The sequence below is a fragment of the Vidua macroura genome, chromosome Z (assembly GCF_024509145.1).
Source record: "Vidua macroura isolate BioBank_ID:100142 chromosome Z, ASM2450914v1, whole genome shotgun sequence".
Taxonomy (NCBI): domain Eukaryota; kingdom Metazoa; phylum Chordata; class Aves; order Passeriformes; family Viduidae; genus Vidua; species Vidua macroura.
This window is the reverse complement of record NC_071611.1, coordinates 998,440-1,026,049: the sequence shown is the minus strand read 5'-3', so window position 1 is coordinate 1,026,049 and position 27,610 is coordinate 998,440. Positions and strand designations below refer to the sequence as shown.

The 27,610-nt window shown below is 50.3% G+C and overlaps 1 protein-coding gene across 1 annotated transcript in view; it reads right to left on the bottom strand.

The window, feature by feature from the left end:
* Window positions 1-27,610, bottom strand: part of MYO5B (myosin VB) — a 148,662-nt gene that overhangs the window by 107,177 nt on the left and 13,875 nt on the right. The window contains exons 2-4 of the mRNA XM_054003809.1: window positions 8,974-9,084; window positions 4,267-4,438; window positions 1,204-1,348 (exon numbers count right to left, since the gene is read on the bottom strand). Of these exons, the coding sequence (XP_053859784.1) occupies window positions 1,204-1,348; window positions 4,267-4,438; window positions 8,974-9,084 (428 nt within the window). The remainder of the gene's footprint in view (window positions 1-1,203; window positions 1,349-4,266; window positions 4,439-8,973; window positions 9,085-27,610) is intronic.

The following is a 27,610-nucleotide window of genomic DNA, read 5'->3' as shown; positions in this document are numbered from 1 at the left end:
ACAAGCATTGCTGGCTAGAGCTGTTAGCCCACTGCCTGCAAAGCTCCTGAGGGATGTGGGAGAACAGCACCCTGGCAAACTTCAGCACCTGAAGTTTGTCCCTAGCACAAACTTCAGCAGAAAAGCGAGCTGCTGCCTTGTATTTTAGACACTTGCCCTGAAAAACCCACAGGTCCTGTCCAGACAAAATCCTGGTATCTTCTAAAAAGAACCCTGCAGCTTGCTGCTCAGTCTGGAATCGCACAAGGACAAAATCCCAAGTCTTTCTACAGGCAAATTCCTGAACTCTTCTCAAAGCAGTTTTGCCCAGAGCACAAGCACTTGCGGAAGTGAACTGCAGGATGGACTCTGTTGGGGTGCAATCCCTTCACTCTCTGGCTGTGGCAGTGCTCCTCCAGATGCATTTCTGGATTGAAATCCAGCTCATTTTTATTAGAAATGCATCCTAACTCACCACTGAAATCCAGACACAGCAGAAAGAAAGAACCTTGGAAAATGGTTCAGGGCTTACTCTTGCTATTAAAAGCCAGGGCTGTACAAAATCTCAGCTAATCCACAAGCAAACAAAAACACACTGTGTGAGTCCTGACAACTATAATAAAATGATCCCTGGTACAACAATTTTCAGTTTCCTCCCCAGTTCTCTTTTGGACCATGACTTACTTGTTAAGAACAAAATCCTACATTTGTCCGCAGCAGCACAACAAGCACGGAAATAAATAAAGTAAAACTCTCACCATATCCATCTGGTGAAGACACTGCTTTGAGGGACCCATAAATATCTCCAAGTATCTGCCAGCTACCACCTAACTCAAAATCACAATATCTCCACGAGACAACAACTAACACTACTTCTGGATTTAGTTTGATGATCTCACCGAATTATCTGAAGTGTGGTTTCCTCTAAGCTATTAAACATGACATTTGCAGAGTGGTTTGAATTTCTTCCAGGAAACTCATCCAAGAAGCAACAAGAGAGGGATCCCCCACAGAACCCCTGAGCTCCTGAGGACCACAGGGATCCCCATCAGCCCAGCAGTCTGGGTGCAATACTGGGATCAAGTCATTAGGCAGAATTAATTAGAAATACCTGACCTCCAGCGCGCTCTCTTTCACGACTTTGCCTTCACTGAGTATCTGGAGCATTTAATGGCATCTTTGCCCACTTTGGACCCAAGCCCCCGTGGCTGGGACCCCACTGACCTGGCCATCTGCTTGTAGGCTTCCTCGGCCACGGCGAAGATGTGGGGGTCCATGTCCCCCATGTTCTGGCCGCTGTAGGCGTAGATGACATCCTGCTCGTAGATTGGCAGCTGCTCATAGGGGTTGATGGCCACCAGCACGATACCTGAGGGCAGACAGGCAGGCAGGTGTGTCACAAACCAAGCAGGGTCTTGATATTTCAGGGTTTTCAGGGCTTGTGTTAGTTGCTTCAGTAAGATTTGTAAAATACAGTGATTGAGAGCTAACAAAGAAAGTGAATGGGGAAGGGCTCGGAATTCTTATCTTGGCCTTCCCTCCAAGAGCAAGGCAGTGAGCCCCTGTACAGCTACAGAGGAGATGCACAAAACTGGTGAGAAGAGCAAAAATATGCAGCAATCCCCATGGTGTGAAGACAGACTTTGCTGGAGGAGTGAGGAGAGATCAACGCAGCCTGAGCCAGCACTACAGAAAAACAATTTCTGTGCAACCAAAGCTCTCCTAGAGCCAAACAAACATCCCGGGTTTTCCCCTGGCTTGGGTTGCGAGTAAAAACTCCTGACAAAGGATGTGCCCAAATCAAACAGAAATACACAAATCACAGGAAAGGAATGCCAGAGCCTGCTCTGGGGCTCTAATGTCTGCCTCCTCTCCAGCTCTGGGCACTGAGCTGGGACCTAATGAGAGGCCAAGCCACACGTGTGCTTCCCGTGGGCTCCAGGGAGCTGCTCCACACCCAGGTGCTGACCAAGCTCCACCTCTGAGGAGTTCTGGGTCAGGCAGGTCTCAGCTGTCCCTGCAAGGAGCTCCAGGAGCACCTGGCTGTGGGGCCAGTGCTGTAAACCCATCTGTGGGGCCAGAGCTGTGCTCCTGGCTCTGGGGCCAGCATTGTGCACCTGGCCGTGGGGCCAGCATTGTGCTCCTGGCTGTGGGGCCAGTGTCATGCACCTGGCTGTGGGGCCAGCATCATGCTCCTGGCTGTGGGGCCAGCGTTGTGCTCCTGGCTGTGGGGCCAGCGTTGTGCTCCTGGCTGTGGGGCCAGAGCTGTAAACCCATCTGTGGGGCCAGCGTTGTGCACCTGGCTGTGGGGCCAGTGCTGTGAACCTGGCTGTGGGGCCAGCGTCATGCTCCTGGCTGTGGGGCCAGTGTTGTGCACCTGGCCATGGGGCCAGAGCTGTGCTCCTGGCTCTGGGGCCAGCATCGTGCACCTGGCTCTGGGGCCAGCATCGTGCACCTAGCTCTGGGGCCAGTGCTGTGAACCCATCTGTGGGGCCAGAGCTGTGCTCCTGGCTATGGGGCCAGCGTCGTGCACCTGGCTGTGGGGCCAGCGTCGTGCACCTGGCTGTGGGGCCAGAGCTGTGCTCCTGGCTCTGGGGCCAGCGTCGTGCACCTGGCTGTGGGGCCAGAGCTGTGCTCCTGGCTCTGGGGCCAGCGTCGTGCACCTGGCTGTGGGGCCAGCGTCGTGCACCTGGCTCTGGGGCCAGAGCTGTGCTCCTGGCTCTGGGGCCAGCGTCGTGCACCTGGCTGTGGGGCCAGTTCTGTGCTCCCGGCCTGGCCGGTCAAGGACTCGGGCACGCTCCAACCACAGGAGCACTGGAACTCTCAGTTTGCAGCACCCAGCGGGAAAGGCAAAGGTCAGTGACTGTCACACCACCTGCCCCTGCAGGACACCGACCCAGCTGCTTCACCTCCCCGAGCCCTGCTCCTGCCTGCTTGCTTCCCGGTTCTGCTCAGGTCACCTGCCAATTTTCCCTGACTCACCAAAACCGCGACGCAAACCAAGCTGAAGGGCTCTGCTCACTTCAGACAAAAGCACCTTCCTGCCCTTCCCAGCCACTTCATAACCAAAGCACGAGGCAGGCTGCAGCCAGGCAGAGCTTTGCGACTGAACCTACACAGCCCAAACGCCTGCATCTCCATTAATGCTGCGCTCCAGACGATCATGAACCTTCATGAGAAGCTGCCCTCACGAAACCTCACTGATTTTGGGTGAGAGCAGGCCTGTGGGTGACTGAAGGCACAAGTGCAGCTGCAAAAGGCTGCAAGTTATGCCAGTGTTCCAGCACTACACATCATCAAATACTGAAAGTTAACATCACTGAGAGCCACAGAGGCTACGTATTTTCAGGGCGCTGCTTTAAAATGTCATCTCCTCCTGCCGAGCATTTCCTCTGCAGCCCCAAACTGCAACACAGTCACAGCTGTACACACCAGCTTCAACAGGACAAGGGGAAATAGCTTCCCATCTTCCCACGGACACAGGGCAGGGCTAAATGGGACACTGGGAAGGAATTGCTGGCTGGGAGGGTGGGCAGGCCCTGGCACAGGGTGCCCAGAGCAGCTGTGGCTGCCCCTGCATCCCTGGCAGTGTCCAAGGCCAGGCTGGACAGGGCTTGGAGCACCCTGGGACAGTGGAAGGTGGGGTTTGGAACAAGATGATTCTTAAAACCCCTTCCAACCCAAACAAGTCTGGCATTCTATGAATTGCCTTCTTTCCTTTCCTGTTAATTTTTCAAGCTGCAGCTTGTTGCTGTCCATCCACAGGTAACTGCTGTCCTGAGTATCTTTGGCAGGGCACCCTCCCCAAAAGTCACAAACCCAAGGTCACACCTGCCCTCCTCCTGCTCTGAATTTGGGAGTTAGATTCTAATTCCCAAAGCCATGAAGAAAAGGAAGGAAATGGCAGTGCTGGAAGTTTTTTTGCATTTTTTTTCTGGAGGAAAACCTGCTATGGACATCCATCAGTAATGTCTCTCTGTCTGGCATGCCATGCTGCTGTTCACTGATTTTTTAAGTCCTGCTTTTCCCCTGTGGGGGCTGCCACGCACATGCAAGGCTGGCCTCAAACTCATCTATCAAGATGGTCCCACCAAGAGCTCAGCAAGGTCACAGTGCACCAACCCTCAGAAACCACCTCTGGTTTTACACACACTTATACCTCACACCCACCCTAAACCCATCGCCCCCAGACTTTCCTCATTCTGCAGCCCCTGGTTGATGGTCCCAAGGGGTTTCTCTGTGGCCCCACAACCTTTCAGGAGCTGAACGTGTAGTCTGGACACTCACCACAGTAGGTGTAGATGTGGTTGGACTCGAGGAACCTGACTTTGAGGTTGTGCAGCACTGCAGGCTCGTGCAGGTAGCTCAGGGCTGTCAGGTCATTCTGCCCCACCAGGATGTCTGGATTGCGTAGGAAGGGCAGCTCACTCCCTCGGAGGTCGATGGGGTATTCGTAGAGCTGAGGAGACACACGAGGAACACAGAAACACAAAAAAAAAAAACCAACTATTGTAAATGCAGGTGAACTCGGTGGGAAGAAATTATGATGTCTGATTCTGGTCCAGAAGGCTGAATGATTTATTATAACTATGCTATAATACATTAATATACTATTTAAAGGAGATACTAAAACTACATTTTCTAACTACTGTATCTAACTAACACAACTCGTGACTCTCTCTGGAGACTCTAAACACAGGTGGATTGGATTGGCCATCAGGCTCAAACAATCCTCACCAGAATCCAATCAAGCAATCACCCCAGGTAAACAATTCTCCAAACACATTCCACATGACAAAAACAAGGAGCAGAAATAGAAATTGTTTTCTATTTCTTCCCTCTGAGCTTCTCTGTGAAAAAGTCTTGAGAGAGAGAAGAACATGCCTGCCACAAACAACAGCTCCTTTATGGCTTGTAGCTTTTCCAGGCATAACTCCTGCTACTGTTAAGCACTTACACGCCCTGCTCTAAATTTAATTAAAAGCCCCTTGATGATAAATGCTATAGGGACTTGGATGACAGACTGCCAGGCCACCCCTCTGGTAATGGCTTGGAGCTGACCATCACACGGTCCTGGTGGACACTGACGGTCCACGAGCACCAGCCTGGCCCTACCTGAGTCATCTTCAGGCCAGCCTTGGGACAAACAGCCTTCAGCCAGCTCCGAGCAGCGGCCGGCTGTGGGTATTCTCAGTTCAGTCAGAGAGAAAAAGAGAAAGATTTCTGCCAGGCTAAGCCCGGGAAAAAGTCCGAGAGGAATGTAAGCAATCCGTTATTTTGCTTTCCGTTCACATTGTTTACAGATCTGTTCTACCACACTGACCTAAGTCCAGTGTACCAGTCAGGTGAAATGTTTTTACTCTAAGACCAATGGAATTAATGTTCATGATGTTCTTTATAAAAGAAGAGAAGTGCTTTTGAATAAACGCTCACTTTGCCTTCTGAAATCGTGCGAGTCATTTTGCCTGTCCCTGGCTCAACCGCAGGCAGCGTATAGAAACAGAATCACACAGAATCACGGAGTAATGAGGTTGGAAGAGACCTCTAAGATCATCAAGTCCAACCTGTGCCTTAACACCTCAACTAGACTATAGCACCAAGTGCCATGTCCAGTCTTTTTTTGAACACATCCAGAGATGGTGACTCCACCACCCCCCTGGGAAGACAATTCCAGTACTTTATTATTCTTTCAGTGAAAATTTTTTTCCTAATATCCAACCTATACCTTCCCTGACGTAGCTTGAGGCTGTGTCCCCTTGTTCTGTCAGTTGCTGCCCACAGCTTCATCTGATCTAAGCATCTCCCTGCTCGTGGAAAAGCAGCCTCATTCCAAACTAGACCATGTTCTTACCATCAGAGCGATTTCACAGCTCACTTTTAATTCAGGTTGCTTTTATACCTGAAACCTGGCACCCCTTGAGGCAGAGAGGACATGGAGAAGCACGGAGTCCCTGCTGCTGAAGTGTCTGAGGAGCCAGGTTACACTGGTGAAGCTGGCATATGGGCAGCCTTATGCTATTTTTGACTCATCCCCAAATGAGCAACAGAGCCATCAACTAAAGAAAAACTGCTTTTTTTTTTTTCTTTACAGAGGAAAGAAAAAAAATAATGCCAGTGATGCTGCTTCCCAGAGGGTGCCTCAGAAAGGAGGCCTGATGCTCAGCTCCCATCAGAAGGGAGGAATCCCAGCTTCCAGACAAAACCACTGGATCCCTGCCCGTGCAAACAGCACAAGGAAAGCTGACCCAAGTGCACGAGGACAGGCTCCCTCAGCACGTCTGACAACCTCAGGCTGGTTTTATCCTCCAGTTCCACGTTGTCAATGCCAATTTTCAAGAGTTTGCACTCAGCCTCACATCTCAATGGCAAACACACCAGGGATGCCCTGTGATATTTAACAGTCAGCTCTTCATTCGGAGGGAGCACTCCTGCATACAGAGCAGAGCCAGAAACCACAAAACCCGTGAAGACTCACTTAAAGCACAAGGACAAAAGGAAGCACTGAACAGCTGGGTAATGCACGTTGGCTGTCAGGAACAAAAGGCTTTCTACAGCTTTGAATCCCCTGAAGGTACGTGTGCTGGGTGTCTCCAACCTGATGCACACAAGTGCTGCTCCCTTTTGCTAGAGCTTTTCAGTCCAACATGACACAGATCCAGGCAGGGCTTCATACAGGAAAGCATCAAACAGGCCTCCCAGAGACCTTGGGTCTCTAACACAACCCCAAAATGAGATGTTCCATGTTCCACCATGGCTGTCACATGCTTATTAAGCTCCTACCTACAACACCTGCTAATCACCTTCTACTTTAATGTTGCTGATCCTGAACTCAGCTGCACAAAAGGATTAGACCTTGCAGGACCCCTCAGTCCCTTTACTTTCCAAGGAAATATCCAGATTAAAGAGGAAAAAAATAATTCCTGCCCAAGTGCTGAAACTGCAGGAGATCTCAACCAGGAAGGGAAGATGGGGGTTGTAGCACTCAGCAACTCAGAGCAGGTGTACTTTGGTAGCCTGAGAACAAGTGGAAGAAAGGAACTCCTGTGGCTGAGACAGGCACCCACACACCCATAAGTGTCCAGCCCTGGCTCCAACAGCACAAGGACGTGGAGCTGCTGGAGCCAGCCCAGAGGAGGCCCCGGAGCTGCTGCCAGGGCTGGAGCCCCTCTGCTCTGGAGCCAGCCTGGCAGAGCTGGGGCTGATCAGCTGCACAAGAGAAGGCTCCAGGGAGAGCTCAGAGCCCCTGCCAGGGCCTCAAGGGGCTCCAGGAGAGCTGCACAGGGACTGGGGACAAGGCATGCAGGGACAGGACAAGAAGGAATTACCTTAAGCTGAAGGACAGTAGGCCTAGGTAAGATATTAGGAGTAAATTCTTTGCTGTAATGGTGGTGAGGCCCTGGCACAGGGTGCCCAGAGCATCTGTGGCTGCCCCTGGATCCCTGGACACGTCCAGGGCCAGGCTGGACAGGGTTTGGAGCAGCCTGGGACAGTGAGAGGTGTCCCTGCCCATGGCAGGGGGTGGAATGGGATGAACTTTAAGGTCTCTTCTAACCCAAACCATTCCACGATAAAATGGTGGTTCTTTGCCTAGTGCTTCCAAGGGATTGCAGGGTAGCATCTGTGCATCTCCTCGTCCAGATTTATCACTGTGGAAGGTGAAAAGGCATCAAGCATCCTCCATCCTTTGTCCTCCCCAGGAAGCTGCCCTATGCTGGCAGAGCAAACTGGGCAGGACAACAAAAGCAGCCGAGGCCGAGCCGGGAAGAAGCAACGACACCAAGGACTGGGTGCAGACCCCGACATCAGCCACGTTCTCTGCAAAGGGGGCACGCTCACACACTGCCAGCAGCCCCTGCTTCAGCTGCTCTGGAAGAAAAACTGTTCTGAAAAGCTGCCTAATCAACCACAGCTCATTCCTGTTCTCCATCTTCCATCAGGCAATATGGTGAAAATGCTCCCCACAGTGGGGAAATGTCTGGCTTGGAGGGGATGGGAATTACTCGCCCTGCTCGGCACATGTGAATTTGTAGTGGGTGGTCTCTACTAACTCTTCCAGGCATCGGAGCAGATCATGCCCTGGACAGATCAGGAAACCCCACCTGCTCAATGAAGAAAGATGGTTTAGGTGCAATTCTCCATGAAAAATGTATTTATTCTTCCCGCTACAGCAGGCAGCTCATGGTGGGCACACAGCACGGCTGCTCCCTTCCCATAAACTGGGAATTCGCAGCTGATGCAAATGCCGTGGTTAACTTCATCTGCAATTCCCTGCTGTCACCCAGCGTCCCACTCCACGAGGTTTTTGTGTGGAACAGAGAGCAGCTGCTCCTCCCCAGCCTCTGTCCTGCTCTGGGGATGGTTAATTGCTGCCTGTACACACGCTACAGCCCGGGCTGTTTGCGCATTTGGAACCAGCGCTTGCTAGAGAACATCTACATTTAAATGAGTTTTGTGGTTTTGCCTTTTAAAAGCTTTTCTTATTTAAAAATAAAGCAGAGAAAAAAAAGAGGTTTGCGTAAGATTATACTCAGAGAGAAAAACTAAGGCGTGGAGAAAGCTGTTGCACAGCAGTCACCTCTGAGCCGTGTGTGGGTTTTCCATCAGTACCACAGGTTGAGTGGATGCCACCAGCCGTGCTCTCCACAGCTTGTTCGGCAGCAAAAAGCACAAACTGGCATTTCTGACACACTGCTGCTATTACCAAAAAAAAAAAAAAAAATATATATATATATATATATATATATATCCTGGTATCACAGACTGTTAGAAGTTTGCCAGGAGATGAAAAGAGATGATGGAGGTCAAGGGCTTTTCTCACAACCTACTGTAACACAAGTGCCTAGGGAGGGACCAGGCAGGGAAAAGCTGGAAGTGTTAAAGCAATAAAACACATTTTAAACCACTTCACAGGAACTATGAAATGGCTCAACCTTCTTCACACATTAATTCGAAGCTTTAAATTGCTAAAAAGAATAATGACATTCAAAAGCTTACAGTTTCATCTTCAAGTTTCAGCTGGAGGCTTTTATCTCCCTCTTTGTAATCCTTGATAATTTCTGCCGATCTCCAAACTTCATCAGGGTCAGGAACCCAAACCCTAGTGTACTGGAGAGGTGGAAAAGAAAAGAAAAGAAAGAAAAAGTTTAAACACGATGAAACCTCGGGAAATTAAATGAGAAATAAATTAATTCTCCAGTAATACAGCCTCACACTTATTGTAAAGTCAATGCAGCTAAACCATTTATCTTAGTAAAAGAAAAAATAAATCCAGTTTTAGCTCTTGGGGTAAATTACAGACCAGAAGTCTAATTTTTCAGTCTAATTTTCTCCTGGACAAGGTGTACACTGGCTCCTTACCAATCTAACAAAGCAGGGTAAAGTCTCAAGGTAAACGTGGAATTTAATTTCCCTGGGAAGAGAAAAACAGCCTGCCAGAAGGCTTTTATGAAATAACACAATTCCCCCCCAGCAGTCCCTACACCAAAGTGTGTTTATTTTGCTCAAAACAAGGCAGTTTGGTCCCCACAGAGCAAACCCTGGCCCCAGCCCACGGCCACGGGCAGAGGCAGGCAAATGAGGACACCAAAGCTCCTCCAGCTGGGGGTGAACACACAAACAGGCTCCAGGAACACGCTTGGATTTAAATGAATTAGCGAATTAGGTTAAATTTAACCTTCTTTTTGCATCTACAAAGCTAGGGCCAGCAATGGAGACCTGTGCAGCCCAGCCCAAGTGCCCATGAGGGCTTTGGCTGTGGGGCTCACGGAGCCAGGCTGGTGCTGGACTCCTCCAGCCCACAGAGCCAACAGGAACCCTCCAATAACCACGGATTTACTGATCCTTTGGGGCAGCTCTCCCCTCTGTTCCTCCTGCTGATTGAAACGAGAGCTACAGCATCTTGTTCCTACTCAAAGCACCAGGGGCTGGGGGAAAATCCCGGCCAACCCAAGTGACAGCAGCCCCAGAGCCCCCCCAAGGTGGTTTTGGCCTCCATTTGAAACCAAACCCCAGCACACAATGTCCAAGTAGCATTTTGTGCCAACCAACGAGTTAACACAGCAGCAGCCACCACCTGACAGGCCACTTTGCAGCTGAAAAGCAATAGATTTTTGTATGTTATCACACGTAATTATTTTTAGAGCTGCTCAATAGCTACAGCAGCAGGAACCTTTAGATGTTAATGGAGACACATGATCATACTCCCAGAACAACAGTTTTACCAGGGAGTGGGGGAAAAGATGTGAAAACTTGAATTTTCTCAGCATGCCAGCTCTAGCACCTCATGAGCCTTCAGTGCTCCCCTGCCACGAAGAAGGGAGGCTGCAGTGGGGAAGGGGCTGGCTGGGACCCCTACCAGCCCACCACTGTGTATTCATCCAGCATGCCAGCTCTCTGCTGGCAAAAAGTGAGACTCAGACACGCCCAAGAAGTGCCCAAAATAGCCAAGGATCAGGATGTACCCGGCTCAGGGCAGCTTCAAACACAAGGTGCTGCTGGTCTTGGCAACCTTGCAAAGGTTCCACCTGCACACGGGGCTGGGCTGAGCCCTGGACCTGCCTGGACTGGTGGCTGCAGACAGGGACACACTGACCCCGGAGCAGCCTGAAACGGGGCGCCTGTCAACGCCTTGAGGGCGAAAGCTGGGTACAGCTGCAGCAGCAGCAAGAGGTCCCACGGGCCACCCTGAGCAATTCATCACCAGCCACGGCCAGGAGCCACCCAGGTGTGACAGGAGGGTGACAGCTCTCAGCACCCACTGCCCACAGCCTGGTGGGTGTGGGCACGTCCCACCAGCCACCCTGACCACAACACTAGAGAGTTATAATGACAATAATAATAATAATAATAATAATAATAATAATAATAACCCTGATTTTCCCAGACTTTGTGCACACACACACACACACACACACATGCAAGGGGCCACGCAGGACAGAGAGCACCATGCAGGACAGAACACACCACGCAGGACAGAATGCACCACACAGGACAGACCACACCACGCAGGACAGAAACACCACGCAGGACAGAACACACCATGCAGTTCAGAATGCACCATGCAGGACAGAACACACCACACAGGACAGAATGCACCACACAGGACAGACCACACCACACAGGACAGAATGAACCACACAGGACTGAACATACCATGCAGTTCAGAATGCACCATGCAGGACAGAACACACCACACAGGACAGAATGCACCACACAGGACAGACCACACCACACAGGACAGAAACACCACGCAGGACAGAACACACCATGCAGTTCAGAATGCACCATGCAGGACAGAACACACCACACAGGACAGAACACACCACACAGGACAGAACACACCATGCAGTTCAGAACACACCATGCAGGACAGACCACACCACACAGGAGAGAACACACCATGCAGGACAGAACACACCACACAGGACAGAACACACCACGCAGGACAGAAACACCATGCAGGACAGAATGAACCACCCAGGACAGAACACACCACGCAGTTCAGAATGAACCACACAGTTCAGAATGAACCACGCAGGACAGAACACACCATGCAGGACAGAAACACCATGCAGTTCAGAATGCACCATGGAGGACAGAACACACCACGCAGGACAGAACACACCACACAGGACAAAACACACCATGCAGGACAGAATGCACCACGCAGGACAGAATGCACCACACAGGACAGAACACACCACGCAGGACAGAACACACCACACAGGACAAAACACACCATGCAGGACAGAATGCACCATGCAGGACAGAAACACCATGCAGGACAGAAAGAACCACCCAGGACAGAACACACCATGCAGGACAGAAACACCATGCAGTTCAGAACACACCACGCAGGACAGAACACACCACGCAGGACAGAAACACCACGCAGGACAGAACACACCACGCAGTTCAGAATGAACCACACAGGACAGAACACACCACACAGTTCAGAATGAACCACACAGGACAGAACACACCACGCTGTTCGGAATGAACCACGCAGGACAGAACACACCACGCAGGACAGAAACACCACGCAGGACAGAACGCACCACACAGGACAGAATGAACCACCCAGGACTGAACATACCATGCAGTTCAGAACACACCATGCAGGACAGACCACACCACACAGGACAGAACACACCACGCAGGACAGAACACACCACACAGGACAGAGGTGTTTGCAAGGCCCCAGGAGCCCTGGGGACAACCCTGGCTGGCAGATCCCAGGTGGGGTCAAGCCCTCCCCGCACCGAGTGCTGCCCACCCCGCTGCAGAGCCAGGGGCTGTTGGCACAGGCTGCTGTGAATGCAGCTCCCCGAGCGTCTCTAATGCTGTCCTCTCGTGCGTGCACACGCACGCATCCAGGCTGGGGGGACACCATTCACCCCGCTGTGCTTCTCCACCGTCCTCCCTTCCCTGCTGCCCTCCCGGCAGGGCGGGCTCCTACACAAACCCCCACCCGAGCCCTCCCTTTCGGCCGTAAATCCCAGATATGCCAGCCGCACAGCGCTGGGATAAAAGCACTTTGTCACGGGTACATCTTTACAAGGCCAGCTTTAATTAGAACCCGACGAGGCCTGGGGGCAGCCCTCGGTGGGGTCACGCTGGGCTCACCACCCTCACCTCCCCTGCATTCCCTGCCTCTGACCTCTGCAAACTGCTCCCCGAAACAGCCTCACGCCCCCTCTTTTTGACAAATCAGCCCACTCGGGTGAAGAGTCACCGTGTCACCAAAACCAGGGCGCTGGCAGGTGCCTACCCAGGCGTGGGTGGGGACAGCATCCCTGTGAGCTGCTGCTTCCAATAATCACATTTCCAGCATCATTTTACCGCTCCACAAGCCTTGTCCGGGCTTCCTGAGAGCTTGATCAGCCTCTTGATCTGCTGGAGGAGCTTGTTCTAAGGGAGAGGGCACACAGGCCCATCTCAAAGCACTGGGAATGAAGGATAAACTTGACTTTGGGCTCAGGAGACACAACCCTGGGCAAACCACTCAACCTCCAGACACTCCAGGGTTTCCATACATTTTCCCTTTTTAAATTTGTTTTTTTAAGAAAAAGATTCCTTCAGTCCTCGAGGATGACTTTAAACAAAATGCTAAAATTAACTAGAAATAGCTCCGCATGCTCCGCCTCTAAAAAAAAAAAAATTTTTTTTTAAAAATCTGGTTTACTTTGTGACTTTTTTTAACCAGATCCCCAGTAAAACTAAAGCCATTCCGTGCTCTCACTGCCTCTTGCATTATTCCACACAGCTTAAGGAGAAGCTTAATAAATTCAATCCCCACCTCCTGATTTGATTTAGATTTTAGCAGGCTGCCGCTGCGGATGCAGATTAAAACCAACATTAAATTAGAAGAGGCAGGTCTTGTTTTACTGTTTCAAAGCCCTCGGTGCTGGCCAAAGGCACTCCCAGCAAGCTCTGGGCAGCGTGCTCCATCTCAGCGAGGACAGATGCAGGTCTGCAGGCAAGGAGTTACAACTCCGTGGGCAGAGCATCATTTTCATTACATTAAGAAAATTGTATCATCTTCCATTAAGTAAAAAATATTAAAAACCAGCGATCTCAGCTTCGTCTGGGCCGTTTGGCGGCTGCAAGTCTTCGTGGCGAGCTGGACATCAGCAAATCCATCTTTATTATTACTGGGTTTTAATCCCCTGAGTTATTTCAGGAATGCCAACACTCACAGCTGACCCCGGGAAGTTTTCATTGCTCCCGGGTCAAGGGCATTTTTCCAGGGGCATCCTTCCAACAAACTGCAGCAAACCCAGAATACTGGCAATAAAATAGCAACAACCACCTCACCACTGGGAATTCAGTAAGAGAGGAGAACATGTAGCGTGTCATGACAAAGGTTCTTCCACGCAGGTTAAGAAAATCTTACGAAAGGACTTTATTGAAAACAGAAACAGTGATCTTTTTAAAAAAATCAAAGGTGAACACACAAATGTTAACTAGAACGAGGTGGAAATTGGGACAGATCTCTGTATATTTTTCTCTGTAAAGCAAGCACACTTCTACTTTTCTCCCTTTGCAGTGGGCTTAATGCTAACCTCATTCTATATTGTTCAGTGCCCAGTATTGCTGGGTGCTTTCAAAGAGGGCAAAAAGCACACAGAGAAGAAAAACCAGCACAAATGTCAGCCCTGGCTTCCCGAGAATATTTATATTTATATTTACACACACAGCCTGTGAATGGTTAAGCAGCTTACACTCAAACACACCAATAGCCACCTTCCAGCTCTCACTCACAAGCTATCTATTACTGAAACTGAGGTTTTCCCAACCTGTGCTCTTCTCAGGCAAGAGGAAAGTACACACTGAATGTGGAATTAAGTGGCCATATCACACGCTCGGGGTGTCATTTTTCTGTTCCTTATTTTCAGTTTTAAACCAGTATCGAAGATCGCTTCCCAGAAATAATTTAAAGAGGCTCTTCCAGAAATAAATTAAATAAATAAACAAATATATAAAAAAATAAATAACCCACAAAAAAAAACAAAAACAAAAACAAAAACAAAAACAAAAAAACAAAAAAAAACCAAAAAAAAACCAAAAAAAAAAAAACCACAAAAAACCACAAAAACCACCACAGAGGACTTTACTTGCAGCCCCTGTCTGGATGCCCACAGCTTCTCTCTCAGCCCCTGTGCTAAATCAAATTTCTCTTCATTAATTTTCACTACTACAGCAGCACAGGTGGTTTGGCCCATGCTCTGCCACTGTGCCCGAGGCAGCAGGGTGCCACAGGTGGTTATGGAAGGAGTGGCTCTGCTGTGGTCAATGTGTTTTGTGTTTGCAAACCAGCTGCGCACACTGGATGCATGCTGGCAGGAGGGGGACACAGAAAGGGACCTCTCCTGGGTGCCCTGCTGCCTTAAACTTCCCTTCTGCCCCACTTGGCAGTGACTCAGGAGAAAAATCTGCTTTGCCCATGACGCAGCAAGGCACCACGAGGTGCTCTGGCAGCCAGGCAAAATATCCCCATTAAGGGACTTGTGGATCATTACCTTTTTTACTGTTATTTACATTACTGAATATCGAGGCAGATGGCAAACCATAATCCTCCCTTTCCCATCCTCTGGATGAGATTTTCATCCCAGGAGCGATTTCTCCCCTGCCCGACAGACAAGCCAAGCTCAAATTTAGGTCAGGGCTCCCTAAGCTGTGCCGTGACCTGCTGACCCCGGTGTCTCAGCCTGGCCTGGCTTCTCAGCCTGCTGCTGGGTACCACCAGCTGGCACACCCTCACAGGGGACAGGAGGGGGTGGCAGAGGGTGTCCCTGCCTGCTGCAGGGCAGGCAGGGATGTCCCAGGTTTGCACATCTCTCGCGGTGCTGGTACCTGATGCTGGGGAGGAAAAAACGCAAATCCAGCATCTCCAGCACGAGCCCAGAGGGTATCCCCTCAAAACAGGGACCTCCAGTAGCAAAAGACCAACTTCTTCCTGACCCTAAATCCCCACAAACGCCGAAACGACTGGCAAATCATCGTTTCAACTCCGAGTGGGGGACACACACTACAACAGCAGCATGCTCTAGGGATAGGGGAAAAAAAAAATAAATAGTGTTTTACTTCTTAAAAAGCACAAAAAACGTCATTTTGAGCTACAGAATGAAAGTGCTAACCTGCTGAGGGTGTTAAATTGTCATGGTTGGACACTGGCGCAATGCCAGCGTCCCTATGCAAATGCACTTTTTTTAAATAAATGCTGTGAGATGTTATTAGGAACAGAGCAGAGCAGGCCCAAGCTTAATAACAAAGGAAAAAAAACTTTATTAAACTACTACTAATACAGAAAACACATAAACTAAATTCAGGATGAAGACTTTTTAAACCACCCCTCCTCCTCCCAATTCTAAAAACACCCAGCTATGAAACATCACTCGGGATTCTCGATCAAATCACCACCTTTCAGGTAATCTATACTCAAACTATCAAGGGAGAGAGAAGTCTCTCTTGTACTACAGACCCCCAGGAAACACAGCTGCCCCCCTGTGTTTCCCTGTCACACATGGCAACCGCCCGGAAAAAATCTGCCAGTGTGACACTCTCCATTCCATGTCACAGTGCTCTCACTACCGTGCATGGACAGACTGCTCATAGGGCTCCTTTAAGGATGCTTTGCCACGGACCTAAAGATATAACAGTTCAGTTTCTTATCCTGGGACTACAGTCCCCCCTATTTTCCCCTGGGGCTGAGGGGTCTAAAAACAGGACTCATCTTCTTCCCGAAGACAGAGGGTATCACCATTCCCTCTTCAGCTTTTTTCGTTTCTTGCCATTCTTGTGCTGCTCGAAGCTGAAACAGGTCTCCTTGGGTCACCACTGCATCCCCCTAAAATGCAGTCTCTATTGCAGGAGAGTTTGGTTCAGTCTATGGCTAACAAGAAAAGTCCAGCCAAAGCTACTTCATCATCTCTTCCCACCTAAATATTTCTTCTTCTAACATCTCAGTTCCCGGACTATCTCTCTTCCACTACAAATCAAGGAGGAGTAATACTTTTAAAAAGCCCTCATTTCCTGGAAAGGGTTAAAAGTTCAGACTCCCTGGACGGCTGATATCTCAGTCCGGTGTTCCACCTCCCACGCTGGCTGTCCCCCCCCTTCTCCTTCTCTTCTGCTGGCAGATTTCTAGGTGCCGCCAGGCTCTCTGTCACTTTCCCTCTTGGGGGGGGGTAAAGGCATCTCTGCTTCTCTCTACCCTTCCGTCTAGGAGCTGGCTCGGTTCCAGACCTTCAGCCCCCCTCGGTTTATTTGGATAAGGCTGCGTGGCTTCCCCTCCCCCACCCAGCCTAAGGCTGGGCAGGGGAGGTCTGCACTCTCTGAGGACCGGAACCAAAAGAGAGAGTTCTCCTGGGAGTTCTTGCTTTTAACCCCCTGTGTTCTCAGAGGCGTGTCTATACTTTCAGTGGTCACTCCAGGTGCCAATATCTAAACCTGACCACTGATTGGTTTGACCCAACTTCCTGGAAAAAATTCACTTCATGTCAAACCACGACACTCTACCCTTCGCCTCTGAGAACACACATTTCTAAAATTATTATCAAAATTACATTCAACACACTTCTACATAAAACAATAACCTACACTAACCTTCCACCTCTATATTGGCACCATAATCTAATACATGCTTTGCTCTTATTCCTTTTGATCTCATCTCACAGCTCTCATCTTATCTTCATCTCATCCTGCCCAGAATTCGATTCCCGGTCAGGGAACCAAAAATGTCAAGGTTGGACACTGGCGCAATGCCAGCGTCCCTATGCAAATGCACTTTTTTTAAATAAATGCTGTGAGATGTTATTAAGAACAGAGCAGAGCAAGCCCAAGCTTAATAACAAAAAAAAAAAACTTTATTAAACTACTACTAATACAGAAAACACATAAACTAAATTCAAGATGAAAACTTTTTAAACCACCCCTCCTCCTCCCAATTCTAAAAACACCCAGCTATAAAACATCACTCGAGATTCTCAATCAAATCACCACCTTTCAAGTAATCTATACTCAAACTATCAAGAGAGAGAGAAGTCTCTCTTGTACTACAGACCCCCAGGAAACACAGCTGCCCCCCTGTGTTTCCCTGTCACACATGGCAACCGCCCAGAAAAAATCTGCCAGTGTGACACTCTCCATTCCATGTCACAGTGCTCTCACTACCGTGCATAGACAGACTGCTCATAGAGCTCCTTTAAAGATGCTTTACCACAGACCTAAAAATATAACAGTTCAGTTTCTTATCCTGAGACTACAGTCCCCCCTATTTTCCCCTAAGACTGAAAAGTCTAAAAACAAGACTCATCTTCTTCCCGAAGACAGAAAGTATCACCATTCCCTCTTCAACTTTTTTCGTTTCTTACCATTCTTGTACTGCTCAAAGCTGAAACAAGTCTCCTTAAGTCACCACTGCATCCCCCTAAAATGCAGTCTCTATTGCAAAAAAGTTTAGTTCAGTCTATAGCTAACAAAAAAAATCCAGCCAAAACTACTTCATCATCTCTTCCCACCTAAATATTTCTTCTTCTAACATCTCAGTTCCCAGACTATCTCTCTTCCACTACAAATCAAAGAAGAGTAATACTTTTAAAAAGCCCTCATTTCCTAGAAAGAGTTAAAAGTTCAGACTCCCTAAACAACTGATATCTCAGTCCAGTGTTCCACCTCCCACGCTAACTATCCCCCCCCTTCTCCTTCTCTTCTACTAACAGATTTCTAAGTACCGCCAAACTCTCTATCACTTTCCCTCTTAAAGGGGGGTAAAAGCATCTCTGCTTCTCTCTACCCTTCCGTCTAAGAGCTAGCTCAGTTCCAGACCTTCAGCCCCCCTCAGTTTATTTAAATAAAACTGCGTAGCTTCCCCTCCCCCACCCAGCCTAAGGCTGGGCAGGGGAGGTCTGCACTCTCTAAAGACCAGAACCAAAAGAGAAAGTTCTCCTAAGAGTTCTTGCTTTTAACCCCCTATGTTCTCAGAAGCGTGTCTATACTTTCAGTAGTCACTCCAAGTGCCAATATCTAAACCTGACCACTAATTAGTTTGACCCAACTTCCTAAAAAAAATTCACTTCATGTCAAACCACAACATAAATGTAAAGGGAAAGGCTGTGGCACTCTGCGGGAGCATCTCTAATTCCTCAACATGAGAACGAGCAAATTGAGTGTTTCCCAGGGCTGACAAAAATGTACAAAAACAAACATCAGAGCCAAGGAAGATGGGCATTATCTACACCACCCCTCATATTCCCTATCATCCTCGCGCTAGTGGAGACGGACCCTGGACAAACACACAAATGCACACCCAGACAGGCAGGGCGCCTAAATTTTGGGGAGCACCTCTCCATCCCCAGCCACTGCAGGGGCCCCTGAATTTGTGCTTCACTGATGCCTTCGAGGCACAGGGACGTTCTCCCCTCCCCCTGAAGAGCTGTCACGCTGATGGATGGCTCCAAGTCTCCCACCAGCACTAAATCTGCTCCGTTTCTCCTTGTGGAACTTTATTCCCCTGCCCAAATTAACTCCGATGATGATTTGCAAAAAGCGTCACAGCAGCTGAGCAGTGCTTGGACAAGCAGCATCTGCAGCATTTTATCCACTGGCTCGTCGGAAGCATTTCTAACGAAGGGGCATTTAAAGGGCTTCAGTTCATCATTGCACCAACCCCACGTCACCAAAGGCAGACAGAAAACTGGCACCGAGCACGGGGGGGGGGGGGGGGGGGGGGGGGGCTGCAGGCGAGCCCTGACACCAGGACAGAAATACTGGGGGTACCCTTGAAGGCTTTTCCTTAATTAGCTGTGATTTTTCAGGACAATTTCCAAGACTAATCAATAGTCTTACATGTAACTAACAGCCCGCTCGTGTGTTCCCAACATCTCCCCCGCCACTTCTTTTGTGGCATCTCGGCGTCGCTCGTTACCGAAGGTTTAATTAAGAGTGACAAGTTCGGCGTCAAGGTCCTGAGTGCACACACAGCCCTGCTCTCACTGCAAAATTCGTCTTAGAGTAAATCATCAGGTGCTGCAGAAGTAGGTAAAGCCCCAGGTGCTTTGGGACAGTGCAAATTAACAATCTGGTCTTAATCTGGGGCAAAAAAAAAGGCAGTCCCTCCCGGGCTGGGGAGGCACTGCCCCGTGGGCTGTGACACCGCGGTTCGCCCCGCGCAGTGCAGCAACTTCTGCTTTCACTTTGCTTCTCTTCCCTTTAAAAAGCAACGAACCCAAAGCCAGGGTCAGCAAGGTCCCAGGCACGGGGGACGCGCGCTGTCACCTGCGCCACCCTAACCAAGAGCTGACAGCCAGCCCCAGGTGTGGCAGGGGAGAGCTGGGCCGGGTTAACGGGAGCCGGCAGCGCTCAGGGTGTCTCTGGGCGCTGAGTGATCCCCCCTCCAGCCGGGATCAGGCTGAGCACAGCAGCCCTTCGCCCTGGGTGGCTCCGAAGCAGCGCTGCCAAGGCTGGGGGCTGGGAGCAGCCGGGTGAGACACGGCGTGCGAGGCAGGGCCCTCCCCTGGACTTACAGCATGTGCTCCACGGCAGAATTAACCAAACCCTGCAAAGCCCTTCCAAACTTAGCGCTCACCGGGATCAGAGCAGCTCCAAGAGACGCCGGCGCCCAGGGCGCCGCTGCGAGTCCCCTCCCCAGCTCCCGGGCTCCATCGAGCAGGGCAGCACTGCCCCACAAAAGAGTTTTCCTCCTGTCAGGCCTGGCTCAGCCCTGCAAACGCTTCCCGTTTGCTCACCATCACTGTCCATCATCCCCTGCCAGAAAGAGGGACGCTCTGCAAGCCCCCAGAATCCCTGCAGGGTCCCTGGGAAGGACAAAAAAATCTGCCGATAAAGCCAAGGCAGGTAACTGGACTTCACCTGCAGATTTCCCTGGAAGAGGTGTGGGCATCAGCATCCTGGAGCAGGGAGCTCGGCACCCCTTCCCCAAGCACCTCTCCTGGCTCCAGCACTCGTGGGTGCCCATGGCCACACCCCGGCACCACCCAGCCACGTCAGCTCCTCCGGGACTCCTCACCTCTCCTTGCAAGTGATCGATTAAAAAACTCCCACGTTGCACAGGACCGCGAAAATATCCTTGTCCCAGGATGAGCCTTTCACACACAGCTCAGATAAGCAGATTTTTTTTTTTTTTAATTTGTAAGCTAAATAAGGTTATTGGGGTTTTACAGACTCGTGTTCTGCCTTTTTCTAACTAAAAACTCCACGCAGGGGCCAAGTGTTCCTGTAGCATGACTTTCACCAAACAGCCTGTCGTACTGCAAGAGTGAAATCCTTCCAGGCTACTTTCTGCAAATCCCTCTTGATTGGCATTAATTACCCTTCTCTCCTGTAATTCTCAATTAATCAAAACCTTTAGCAGTGATGTGATGTAACCTTGCCTTCGCTGTCCCCTTTTCCATCCGAAATCCATGTGCGTTCACCACTCCTTGGTGAACATAAGCTGGATCCAAAACGTGCTCAATATACACCATTTACGGCTGATTGGTAATGAATAGTTTAAAAACAGCCTTTGGGTTTAATTAAATAGTCAAAAATTGCCCTTTCCCCTTGTGTTTTCAGAGTCCTCTATCTGTTACACAGCCCTGTGATGCTGTAGGGAAATTCACAAGCGCGTTCACTTCCCAGGGCAGTGACCACCCCATGTTAGATGATTTTAGGTGAAAATGGTCCCAGGAGGAGCCTGGCTCTGGGGTGCAGGGATGCAGCCAGGGGACAGCAGGGCTTTCAGCTGGGAATGTTTAAAGCAGTGGCTGCTCCTTGGCTGTAACTGCAGCGACACCGGTGGCATTCAGGGCGTCACCAGTGTCTCCCAAAATCCAGGGTACCACAGCACGTCCCCCACCCCTCCAGAGCTCAGCCGTGCTCCCCACTGGGCACCACTGCACCCAAACAGCACCAAAATCCACCGTTAATTGCAGTACAACCTCTCCACCAGACTGGACTGTTAACCTTACTCAAAAGAAGTAATTGGATTAATCAACCTGCACAGTAACCCCTCACATCTACAGAACTCGGGCATTAAAACCCCTCTTGGAACATCACTCAGGCATAGTTAATTCAAAGGGGTTTGACTTAAAGTTACAGGACGTTTTTCAGCATTTTCCAGCAAGAGGGGGTTATGCTGGAAAGACCCCCGGGGCCACCTCTGCATCCTTTTCACTGCTGAGCAACTGAAGGAAAACAAATTGATCACCAGGGATTTACACAGCAACGTTTCACCAGAGGTAATTAAAGAATTCCAGCAACAAGGTCTGTTAGAAAGGAGACATTAGACACCTGGAGAACAGCCCCAGTGATCAAGACACAAAGCTGGAATAAATGCATTCAATTAAAGTAACTGAAGCAGTGAACACACACTCGGACACTCCCAGCTGCTGAGGAATGGCAGGGCAGAGAAAAGGTCTCCTGGGAGGGAACCACTGCTCCTGCATTTCCATACAATGGCAGAATGGTTTGGGTGGGAAGGGACCCAGGGCCACCCTGCCATGGGCAGGGACACCTTCCACTGTCCCAGGCTGCTCCAGCCCCGTCCAGCCAGGCCTAGGACACTTCCAGGGATCCAGGGGCAGCCACAGCTGCTCTGGGCACCCTGTGCCAGGGCCTGCCCACCCTCACAGGGAAGAACTTCTTCCTAAATTTCCTTCTTGCAGCAATTTCCAAGTATTTGGGAGTGTGATTTGTACGGGCTCTGGTGATCCCAAGATGTCTTTACAGCAGATCTCAGAGGAGCACTTGTGTCATGAGTCGCTCCACGTTCATGGACAGACTCTGTCTCTTCTCTCCTGTGAAATAAACCAGCAAGATTCTGCAATTGCTGAGCTAACACTGGTTCAAAACACACGTCCAAGGAAACTCAAACAAAATGAGGTTTTCTTTTTTATTATATAAAATCCTACGCACAGCATGGCTGGACAGTCAGCTCTTTTCCTTCTCATTCCCTCACAGTTTTAGCTGTCCAGCTGAAATAATGAGATTTTGGCTCTCCAGATCTTCCCACACTCATATCCTGCAGCCTCTTCTTTACACCACGCGGCAACTCCGTGGAAAAGCATCCCCTAAATCCCACATCCAACCTCCTCCAGCAAGGGCAGGGGAGACAAAAGCTTAAATGAGGAAGGATGCAGGAAAGAAAATCTCCATCAGCCCCTGAATTTTGAATCTCAGAAGGTGATTTGGGAGGTGGTGCCTTTAGAAAAGCAGCATTTATGTTCTGCAGGAAGGGCTCAGGGAAGGGGAACAACATACAGAAGACTGCCCAAGTGGGAAAATGCTTGCAAGAAGGGCACCTGAACCTACTTTAAAAAAACCCAAAACAAAGCAGCAAAAAACAAACAACAACAACAACCAAAAACAAAGGGGGGGGAAAAAAACCCCAACCAAACAAAAAACAGCAAACCAACAAAACAAAAATCACCACCACAAAATGTAGCTTTTCTAGCCTTTACCTTCTGGTTTAAATTTTGATTTTTTTTTTCCCCTGGTCTGGCAATGTCCCCAGTAGAGATAGGCAAACCCAAGGTTATTTCTTCCCTCTGGAAGGGTGGCTGCCCCAGCTGTGCACAAACACACATTCCCAGGAAGATTAAACACGGCTCTCATGAAACACTGAGGTGTCCACAGAACAAAGCAGCCAAACAGAAGGGGGAAATAAAAATAGATTTAAAAACAAACGAAAGAATTTATCTCAGCTGTAGAGTGCTGCTCGTGCCTTCCCCATTCCCACAGCAAAGCCACTCTTGGGTCGGCACGCAGGACATCCCTGTCCCAACAGGAGATGTGTGCACTCACAGGAACACCCTTCCCTGTCCCATGGGAGGATTTCTTTTATTCCCCAAAAGGCACAGGCTCCAGAGGGGCACAGGCAGGGCTGCAGAGCTGCCACCAAGGAAAGTCTCAGCCCTGGCTCTTCCCACATCACAGGGACACCCCAGCTGTCAGGTTTCTGTTCCCACTACACATTCCCTGGCTCAGGCCCAAGGAGCTTTGCCCCAACACCAGGAAATCGGTTCCTGCCCAAGGGATGCCTTTCCCTTGGGGAAGGACAGGAGTTACGGTCACACTGAAGCCACGGGGTCCCATCAGCTCAGCTTCAGGACTTAACCCAATTCAAGGCTCAGTTACACCTACTCCTACCACCCAAGGTGAGGAAAACATTTATTTTTTAACTGGAAAAGCAGCAAAACAAGTAACAATACATCTTGAAGTGATAGCAGTTTCAGAGTGCATGAAGACAAGTCATGAGCTCACTCAAACCAGGGCCAAAGAGCAACTCAAATCCACCTCTACCAAACACTGCTCTGCTACTTTTCTCTCTTCTCTAAGGGGTGACCTCATTCTTTGTTAGGTAGATGAATAAAATGAAGAAGAAAAAACTAAATTGAATGAACTTTACATTATTCAAGTTTATTTCATTGTAAAAGCGAAGCTTTTGCCAGCCGTGCTGAGAGTTCCCAGTGCAGGATGCACAAGACCAAAGGTTTCTGCCCTTTCTGACAAAATAGTCAGTCCCAAGAGCTGAGTTCCTTCAAACTGCAGGGGTCAGTGGTTGGGCAGGGATGGCTGAACTCACGTGGCTTCAGTCACTGCCAGCTGCACTCATGGTAACCCACAGCACCACCCACAGAATGGGCCTGTCCCACAGCACCTCCAAACCACAGAGCCCCAGAATCATTTGGCTTGGAAAAGCCCTCAGACCATCAATTCCAGCCATCCCCAGCACTGCCCAGGCCACCACTGTCCCACGTCCCCAGGTGCCACAGCCACACAGCTTTTAAATCCCTGCAGGGATGGGGACTCCACCTCTGCCCTGGGCAGCTGGGCCAGGGCTGGACAGCCCTTTCCACAAAGGAATTTTGCCTAATATCCAAATGCATCAGAAGAGGCATTAGTGGCCATGCACACTCGTGGATCCACCAGGGATTTGGGACGCTGTCCAAAGGGGTTGTGACCTACAAACAGCAGAGAGATGTGAAGCAGCTCATGTCCCCTCACAGCTGCTCTACCTTCCATCCCACACTGGGGTGAAACTGGAGGCTGCTGCAAACCTCCCAACGAGTACTCTTAGTTGCTTTATTAAGAAAAAAAAAAAAAATTAAAAATCCTGGTTTGGGTCATGGCACGGTGCCGTCACCGTGCAGAGGTGCATCCAAACCTAAGCCCACCCTCTTCACCCCAGACACCAAACCAGCCTTTGCCACTGCTTCAGTTTCCCTCCTCCCTGTGTCACCTCTCCCCTTGCTGCTCCCCGGTAAGGCAGCAAGGCTGGCTTTCCTTCTCCCTGCCAGGGGCAGCGAGCCCTTATCAGGGCATTATTAAAGGCACTGCCAGAGCACAGCCTCCCAATTCCCAGCTACGGTGGAGATAAGACCCACTTTGTACAAACAAAAATATTCTAGTAAGAGCAGAGGCTCGAGCGTGAGAGGAGCGGGACCTATCAGAGCATCAGCGAGCTGGATTCAGCCACAGAAAGGCAAATATTTGCTTTCCCCTCCTCTCCCCATCCTCCCTGTGTTGCATTTGCAAATCGGGGTCACTTCCAGCAACAGGATGTCCCCTGCACCAGGCTGGAAGAGCAGAGCAGAGCCACATGCCAAGCAAGCCCGCAGAGCAGCCCCAGCTCAGCCCAGTGCCCTCCTCCCTCCGGATTTTCCTTGATCCTCTCAGTCATTGATTTCAATCACTGCACAGGGACTGGGGACAAGGCCTGCAGGGACAGCACACAGGCAATGGCTTCCACTGCCAGAGGGCAGGGACAGGTGGGATATTGGGAACTGGGAATTGCTGGCTGGGAGGGTGGGCAGGCCCTGGCCCAGGGTGCCCAGAGCAGCTGTGGCTGCCCCTGGATCCCTGGAAGTGTCCAAGGCCAGGCTGGACAGGGCTTGGAGCAGCCTGGGACAGTGGAAGGTGTCCCAGTGGACATTGGTGGGATTGGATAAACTTTAAGGTCCTTTGCACCCAAACCCTTCTGTGATTCTGGGATTTCCCCACAGAGGGTCTGCAGAAGCCCTATATTTCCATGCTCCTTCAGCAGCTGGCATTTCCAGCTGTAGGATTGTGGATCTGGGCTCCAGACCGATGCATTTCAGAGAAGCCACCTCGCTCAGGACACAACACATCCCAGGTCTTTTTCAGGTCAGCAAGGACAGCAGTGATGGCCACAGCAGTGCAGGATCTGGGGACAGCCTGGCTGCCACCAGCACATGCACAAAGCCAGCTCCTGACTGCCAGCACTGATGTCCCAGGGAGGAATCCCAAGGGACTGGTTTTCACAAAAACTCTTTTCACAGGAAAGCAGTTTGACCTGCTCAAAAGGCATTTTAGCCTGTTCAGAGAGGAGGTTTCCCCTCTGTCCATCCACCAGCAAAGCACTGACAAAGGTTTGGGCTTCATTTCAAAGGAAACTAGCAAACCTCAGCATCCCCACAGCCTGTTTCCAGCCAGGAACGCTGTCTGGGAAAGCTGGGGTTTCCCCGCTCCTCCAACACTTCTTGCAGGATTTGCATGTGCAGGAGAAAGCCCACATCTCATTTTGCACTGACACAGGGGAAAATAAGCCACAAATCTCTCCTGATCACACGACAGAAGAGGGTAGAGGCTGCTCCGGTAGTGAGACAGACTGCCACAGTTAATATCATTATCTCTCCTAACCTGTGTTTTATTGCTGCAGCAAATTTATCCCCATTGTCTCACATTCAGTCTGCAGGAATAAAACGCAAGAGACATCCCCAGGAGCTGCTTCCATCCCCCGAAGGGAGGGGGTTTTGTGAGCATGTGGAGGGGATGCTGGACACAAGCAGAGAGCTCAGCAGCAGCTGACCCGCTCACAGCATCCTCACAGACCTGAAGGCCTCGGCGAGGCTCGTGCCGGCTGGGAGGGACAGGAGGGACACGGCTGCAGGACATCACCCCAGCACCAGCAGGGTTTGGCTGTTGGAAGGACACGTAGCCCCTGCAGAGACCCATCAAGGTCTCAGGTGTCGCTCCAGCCCCACAGACACGCACGGCTGGTTTAGTGTCCAAAGGCCACCGCTGCATTTTCACACCCACACTCAGCACAGCCCGGGTTTGTGGCACCAAGGACATAGCACCCACCCCCTCACTGCTGGCTTGTTGCCAGAGCACAGAGCCCACACAGTGGCTTCAGCTTTCCCTAAGCTCTGCCTCAAATGAAGGGTGGGAAAAGCCGCGTCTCCATTTTTAACTGGCCTGCTTCCATCCAACAACTTAAACATCCTTAATGCATCTCAGCCATCGAACACGAGCCCTGGGCATGGGCACTGCAGCTCCCAAGAGACTCCTCCGAGCATCAGTCATGGACAAGTGTGTTAACAAAGCAGCCAGCTTTCAAATCAGACATAAATTATGTACAAAGCCTGTAAGAGACAAGGGTCAGTGCTGTTTATGGGGTTAAAGCAGGTAAGGCAGATGCAGCCAGGGCCTCTTCCATCTGCTGGGGTGTTTCAAAAGCTCTTCAGCTTTCAAAATATGAGCCCTGGTTCAGATCTGCACTGATTTGCTCTGCCCTGACTTGAAAAATTACATTTGTTTTGTGTGAACAGGAGGAGAGAAGCCAAGTCCTTCCAAACCGGCCTTTTCCCTTCCCAGACAAATTAACTATATTGAAGGCTAGCCTCACGCCAGGACAGGTTTGTCCAGATCCCAGGAACACTTCAGCTGTTCCCAGCTTTCCAGCTGCTTCCCAGGCAGGTGGGAGTGAGCAGGGAGGCATCCCTCCTGCCCAGCTCAAGCCTGGCCATCGCTCCAGAGCCCCCCCAGACCTCACAGGAGCTCTGGGCACCCAACACCCACCGCTAATGCTGCAGAAATTCCTCTGGACTCACTCGTGGGACACAGGGGCAACGCGGAGTTTTGGTCACGGAGCCCCCAGTGACCAGCTCAGACACCCAGAGGTGCGTGCAAAGGAAATTAATTTATCTAGACAAGCGTCAGGGCTACGTCTCTTCCAGCCATCTCTGTAACTGCGCGTAAAAGCAGCATTTATCAACAGGGATGCATCTAAAAAAATGTCAGTCTACTGGCTCTGAAGCTTGAAGGCAGAAGAAACAAGATTTTAACCCGAGGAAGGTGCTAGCTTGCTGGGTGAAGTTACTTGAAGTTT